The 6,939-nt window shown below is 39.1% G+C and overlaps 1 protein-coding gene across 1 annotated transcript in view; it reads right to left on the bottom strand.

Annotated features, from left to right (window-relative positions):
* LOC118478318 (MAM and LDL-receptor class A domain-containing protein 1-like) overlaps positions 1–6,939 on the bottom strand; it is a 76,273-nt gene that overhangs the window by 3,214 nt on the left and 66,120 nt on the right. Inside the window, exons 50-54 of the mRNA XM_035971728.1 lie at positions 6,158–6,295; positions 4,490–4,624; positions 3,091–3,233; positions 1,043–1,151; positions 114–335 (exon numbers count right to left, since the gene is read on the bottom strand). Of these exons, the coding sequence (XP_035827621.1) occupies positions 114–335; positions 1,043–1,151; positions 3,091–3,233; positions 4,490–4,624; positions 6,158–6,295 (747 nt within the window). The remainder of the gene's footprint in view (positions 1–113; positions 336–1,042; positions 1,152–3,090; positions 3,234–4,489; positions 4,625–6,157; positions 6,296–6,939) is intronic.

Here is a 6,939-nt window from a genome sequence, read left to right as displayed (position 1 = left end):
TGTGTGTGTGTGTGTGTGTGTGCATTCGTGTGTGTGTCAGCATGCGTGTGTGTGTGTGTGCGCATTCGTGTGTGTGTCAGCATGCGTGTGTGTGTGCAAAGCACGAGAGTTACCTGTGACAGGCTGTAGAGAAGACAAGATGACAGCTCTGTCTCCGGGACTTTGGGGGGCAGACGTCTCAATGTACAGGTAATTGCCAGTGCCCGTGGTGTGATCCCCAGATGGACCTGTCCCAACAGATCCTGTGATGCCAGTGCTCAGAGTCCAGTCAAAATCATCAGTGTGGGACTGGACATAGCCACACATGTCACGAGAGCTAAATGTGCAGTCCACGGCTGTATAATAGAAGATAATAAAAATTGTGAGGCGGGCTGACAAAACGAGTTATTTCTCGCAATTCACAAATGGAGGTATTTTTGCCAAAAATCGACACTAGGGTCAAATTTGTAGATTTTCTATTGATGCCATATTCTTTAAGCATGACATGCCTTTCATCATTTCACTTATAAATTGTAAAAACTTCACTTATAGGTGTGATGTACATCTATTCCCATAAGGTTCGAATCTGAGAAGTAATTCATTTTATCAGCATGCTTTTCAATTATATGTAACATTTTGATATTCAGACAATTCAAGGACAGAGCTATAATTAAGGTAATCTTAGTGTATCAGAAGGCAAAATTTCGAACAGGGCTTTTATCCATTTTAGAAACGCATTTGAAAAGAATGAAACATATTTTTTAACTTCAAAGCAGAACTGGTGTTTAAGAGGATATCTGCTTATAATAACCCACAGTTAAAATTTAAGGAAACAAAAATAGATTAAAAAAGGCTCATTACCACTTTCCAGGATTAGTTTAGCTTAGTAAGAGTTTTGCAGCCCCCATAACTACATGAGCTTTCCAGGATTATTCTTACATTACATCTCTTTTGAAAAAACCCCCAAAAAACTATAGATATCCCTTTGAGCAACAAACAAAAGTCAGTGAGTGGCTAAAGATAAAAAGTAAGGAAAAAACTTTAAAACTTCTCAATGACTTACTGGAATTTGGGGGCACAGTACTGGATGGATGACAATTCTTGAAGACAATGTCGTCAATGGCAACAGCAGGAGGAGTTCCTGATCTGGATGGCAAGGCCGTAATCAGCACCTGGTTCACAGAAAAAGTAAGTTTGTCTAGTGAGAGCTGGTTCACAGAAAAAGAAAGGGTTTTTTTATTTTTAACATCTTTTTTTTGTGTGTATGTGTGTTTTACAGTGCTCACCACTGCATAAGGTCATATGAGAGCGCTGGACACATTAAACATTTTCAGTTGATAGGAAATTTGGAATTTCAGTTGATAGGAAATTTTGAATTTTTCCCAGGTGGTGGCTGAAGCCTATTCTGATTGATTTTGGACCACCAAGGGATCTTTAACGGGCGCAACTTGTACGGAACCACCGAGATTTTTTGCCCCTATCCAAGACGGCTAGGTGCAGATCTTACCTACCATAGTATCAGGGGTGTAGCTGAAAGACAGCACAAGAAAGAGCCAAGGAGTATTAGTAGAAAGGCAGCAGAAAGAGTCAGGAGCCCAGAGGAGAGGGCACAGGAGGTGAGGGGGTGGGGGCAGAAAGTGGAGACAAAAGCAGTTGACAGAACGTTGTTAAGAGAGCCGAAAAGGATGTGAAAGGAGAACATTTTTAGAGAAGAAAATGTTCCGTCTGTATCCAGATTCGAACTAGCAACCTATTGAATGAGAGGCTAACACCTTAACCTCTAGACCACGAAAGCCCCCGTAAGTTTGTCTAGTGAGGGCTGGATCACAGAAAAAGTAAGTCTGTCTTGTGAGAGAGAGCTGCAAACTGATTAGACTTTAACCCTTTGAGCCCTTGCCACCGGTTCACTGGTGGTGTGTAAAACTGCCCGTATGCCTAGCCACACCGGTCCAGTGGTGAGCGAGACCCTTTCTCTGCCCACCTGAGACAAAATGTGAGGCAGCGTGGTGGAATCAGGCTCTCGTCAAAATAATCAAAGTGAAGAAACTTGCATTTTCCCGCTGGTTTGTGAGTTTTTATCGAATTTTTGTTTTTTGGCTCAACACCTTTCATGCCCTTTAAAGAACTCATTTCTGTGTGGATATTTCTTAAAAACGTTGATTTAAGGCACAAAATTGTAAATTTTCGGTTACCACGGACTCTTAAGCTAAGGAAATAACCATCTCTGGTGGCCATTTTCCGACTAATTTTACATTTGAAAACAGGTGACCCCATCTCCTTCATTATTAATTATCTCGACTTGTATTTGAGATAAATGGATATTTTTTTCATGGAAATAAAGACAAGTGAACAAGCTTTAAGATGACACCAATAACTCTACATGCCCAAAAATTGACGAGAGCCTGATTCCACCACGCTGCCTCACAAATGTGTACAGAAAACAGCGTTTACAACACAAGACGTTATTGATTATTTTGAAGATCTCTCTAAATTAGATGCTGGTAATGATAAAAGGGACCCAAAGCAAGATTTCCAACAACTTAACAGCTATTTAGATCCCTCAACTTGTAGAATCATTTCAATTTGGCTTGGAAAAGCACCTAGATATTTACTGTACTTAGTCTTGGCTCAAATCTAAAGTAATTCAAACAGACAGAATGGCAAAAGATTGGGTGTTGTTGTTTTTATTTTGTTTTTGTAAAAGGGGTGTCTGGGTTTGTGGGGGGGGGGGGGGGGGGTGCAGAAAGGTGAAGCAGAAGAAAAGGAGGAAGAGGAAGAGGTGGTGATGGTGGAGGTGGTGGTAGTGGTAGTGGTAGTGGCAGTAGTAGTAGTAATAGTAGTAGTAGCAGTAGTAGTAGTAGTACTAATAATACTAATAATACTACTACTAATAATAATAATAATAATAATAATAAATGAATTTATAACGCGCAGGTATCCATAAAAAGCGCTCAGTGGCGCTTACAAAAAAACACACAGACCACAAAAGCTCTAAAGCTCAGTACCCCTACGACATGCATAAATTAAAAAAAAAAAAAAAAGTAGTGGTAGTGATAGGCACAGTACATGTCATGTAGTAGTCCTGAATTTCCTGTCAAACAGACCACTTACCACATAACCAGGAGGCAGTTGCCCTAGGTCTACTGTCTTTGACTTCCATTGGCCGTCTGTGTTTGCATAGGCACTAGACCACAGGGTTGAAAAGCGACGAGTTCCAATATTACTGGAGTTTTGCAAGCGCACGTGCAGTATTGCTGCAAACATAATATCACATTAGAATAATAATAATAATATCAAATAAGAAAACAAAAATAGACCATAAATAAAATAACAATATTTAAATACCATAACGAGAAGAAGAACGATGATGAAAATAATACCACTAATTCTATAGAACAATAAAATTAGTAATGAAAATAATAGGAGAGACACTTGTACGAAAAATGTAATAATAATATTAAATTATTATTATCATTACCAATACGGATTACATTTACACAACACATTTGTCACTGTAAGAGTTCTCAATGTCTGTGACCAAAAAAAGCATCTACAGATTTTTTCAGAAATAACAAAATAAATATGAACACTATGCATCCCTTTCTTTTCTGGACAGCCACCCTCTCACCCAATTCTCTCTTCTACCACTCATCTCTTGTGCACACTCAGGCACAAGTAATCCTCAGTTTGGATGCACTCGTACTTGAGCACCGACACATCATATACATATTCACCATGCTCATTTCTGAGTGAAGAAAAATCCTGTGAATGACCTCGGTTTTTAAATTTTTTTTTACTCTTTACTCTTTCAGGGTGGACTGGGTACATCTAAAACTCTCAGCTTTCATCCTCAGTATTTCTGGATGCATCCTACCAGAGTTACATCACTGCAGGACATGTCCCTAAGTACAGATTCCATCCTCAGTTACATCGCTATAAGACATAATAGTACATAGTATTTATTCAGTACATTTCCATAGGATAACCCTTTTTGAGCCATACCGGCCTAAGTTGACCTTCCCGTCGAGTTGCCATACCGGTTCTTACCGGTTTCCCTCTGTAGAGCCATACCGATTTTCACTGGCCCGACACACCCGCAGGCTACAAACAATCCACTTTAAATTTAGATGCTGACGTCCTTCGTCTTTGAAGATGAAATTTCCATTGTAAATACTTCGCTTAGTAGATCAAAAGCAAAAGCAATTTCTTTTCTCCATTCCCTGATCCTCTAAAAAGCACTGAAATAATTCGGTTCTGAGAAGCTAACAGCTGGCAGCCATTTCGGTTTTGTTATGTTGACCTGCTGACCTATTTATGGTGCTAAGAGGGTTGAAGTGCTAAATACGCTTTACAAGTACAAGACATTAATAGATTATAATGTCTTAAAAATACATGCTACATTCACACATCAGGGTATGTAAGATAACACCCAAAACATAATATATCAATGTACAGGTAGCCTATATGAATACAGGAACATTGACAAAAGCGACAGTCCCTAGCCAATCACCTGAATGACTAGTCTTGGCCACAAAGTAATTGAAGGACATCTGACAGCTACTGCTGGTGTTGTGCAGAACAGGAGAAGCAAGGGTGGCCGGATCTCTGTCCGTACCGGTGCCTCCGGTAAGAGACATGTAATGACCTGGGAAGACAAACAGACAAATGTGTTGGGACACGGTGGAATCAGGCACTAATTGTCCATTTTTGAACATGTGCAGTTAGTGGTTTTGTCTAAAAGCTTGTTCATTTGTTTTGCTTTAAATTAGAAAAAAATACAAATCTATCGCCAATAGAAGTCCAGATATTTGTGATTGAAGGTGGAAGTCATCTGGTTTCATAGGTAAAATTAGCAAGAAAAAGGCCACCAAATTTTGGCTACAGAATCCTTAGACCCTGCAAATTTACATCTGTTTTTTTGTGCCTTTAATCAACGTTTTTCAGTAAAAAAAACCTTCATAAATGAATTTTTCCATGGGCATATAAAGGTGCTGAGCCTAAAAAAAAAATTTGATAAAAATTGCTAAACAGGCTGAAAAATGCCGGTTTCTTTGATTACCTTATTTTGATGAGCAACTGATTTTTACCATGATGCCTCACAAATCATAAGAGAGTTCTAGCAATCTTTGTACAGAGACGCATTGCAGAGTAATGTCAATGATTCAATAATATCGCCAGGCAAAATAGACAACAGTATTAAGAGGTATGCTGAGAAAATGAGTTACTTCTCGGCTTTTAACCTTATGGAAATTGATACATTAACTTTTTAGGTGCAATTTGTACAATTTGTATATATGGAAAAATAAAAGATATGGTAGACTTGAACGAAATGACATCTATTGAAAATCTATCAATTTGACCACAGTGTTGATTTTCAACCGATACCTCCATTCTTGAATTGCGAGAAGTAACTCATTTTGTCAGTATGCCTCACAATCAGCAAGTCATCTTTCGTCATCACAATGTAAACAGAATAAACAAATTATATATAATATCAGTGTTTGGGATCATTTGTGACTGATCAACTGTCTGCTTCTAACACGTTTATCTTCCCCACCCCCAATCTCTACAGTGGGTAAGAGGTGAGGGTTCAAACGTATAAGTCTATCCCTGCCAGTATATACCCACAGTTCTGACTCTAAATCATTGCTGAATGTGTGGAATTGTGGTGAAATCAATCGCTCATCAAAATACTACACTTTATAAATTACGTATTACGCTATTTTCGATTGTTACATAAAGTGAAATTGTGAAATGGTATGGGTTTAACGCCCCTATCAACACTATTAAGTTATTTAAGGAGCGGGACCTCCTAGTTCAATGTCCGTCTCCGATAGGACCGATTACATAATGTATAATCATCATCCAGTGTCAGATCTGCGGCTGACATCGGCAATCATGGTTTTCCATTCATTCCTTTGCTCGGATGCTCTAAAAAAAAAGCTATGTTTCCCTGATCTTTCCCTGTTACCCATTAGTTTAGGTTCCCTAAATAAGTTGTACTGGGCCTACCCCTGCCTCGCTTGCCCTCAATTTTGCCAGTGAGAGCTAGATGTTCAAGACCCTTATGTCTATTCAGGGGTCCCAAAAACTGCATTTGTCGTTTCCTGATTGTTTTTAACATTGAGCCTCCCACGTATAAACATTAGTATTATATCACCAGCCCAAGCCCTCCTACCTTTGGAGATACCAGGGAAGGTACTGTCCACTCTCGGCATGGTCCCGGTGGCAGACGCAGCTGTGGCATTGACCCAGGCAAACATTCCATCACTTCTGTCATTCCAGCCACACAAGCCACTTTCAAAAGTACATGTGCCTAAAATGAGAAAATTATGAGATTTTATATTAGTAGTGTTGGTAGTCATAGGTTAGTTAGGCTTCCACACTTGTAATCGTGAGGTTGCGGGTTCGGGGGTTCGAGAGCCTCAGGCCCGACGTTGTGTCCTCGGGAAAGGCATTTTACACAAAGTTTCCTAACTTCACCAAAGTGTGAATAGGTACCCAGCCATAGACAGTGAAAGATTTTGTCAGTATGTTAGGTTTTAAGCACATTTAAAATGGCAGCTTGCACTGTATGCTTCCTAGTAAGTTGAGATTGTTTCAGAATGCTATCAGGTCTGCTGGGGTAATAATATAGATTGTAAAGCGCTTACAGTACAGTTTGCTGTTGAGCGGGAATTTACACTGTACAAATGCAATCAATTTTTATTATTTTCACCGTTATTATATATCTTGCTCACACTTATTCAACAAAAAAGTGAAAAGTGAAAGTTATCCTTAGTACAGGTGTCATAACAAATTTTTGACCGGTTGACTAGACTCCTCCACCTTAAAGCCCTCCTCCTCCATAAAGCCAATCTTATTTTCCTAATATCTTTCTTTTCTAGGCTCACAAGAGTTAAATTGTATTTTTGTTTATTGTAAGAAATATCTTTCCACAGAGAAATGACTGTCCCCCTC

This window comes from Aplysia californica, unplaced genomic scaffold (assembly GCF_000002075.1).
Source record: "Aplysia californica isolate F4 #8 unplaced genomic scaffold, AplCal3.0 scaffold00489, whole genome shotgun sequence".
Lineage (NCBI taxonomy): Eukaryota > Metazoa > Mollusca > Gastropoda > Aplysiida > Aplysiidae > Aplysia > Aplysia californica.
This window is presented reverse-complemented; position numbering and strand designations above follow the sequence as displayed.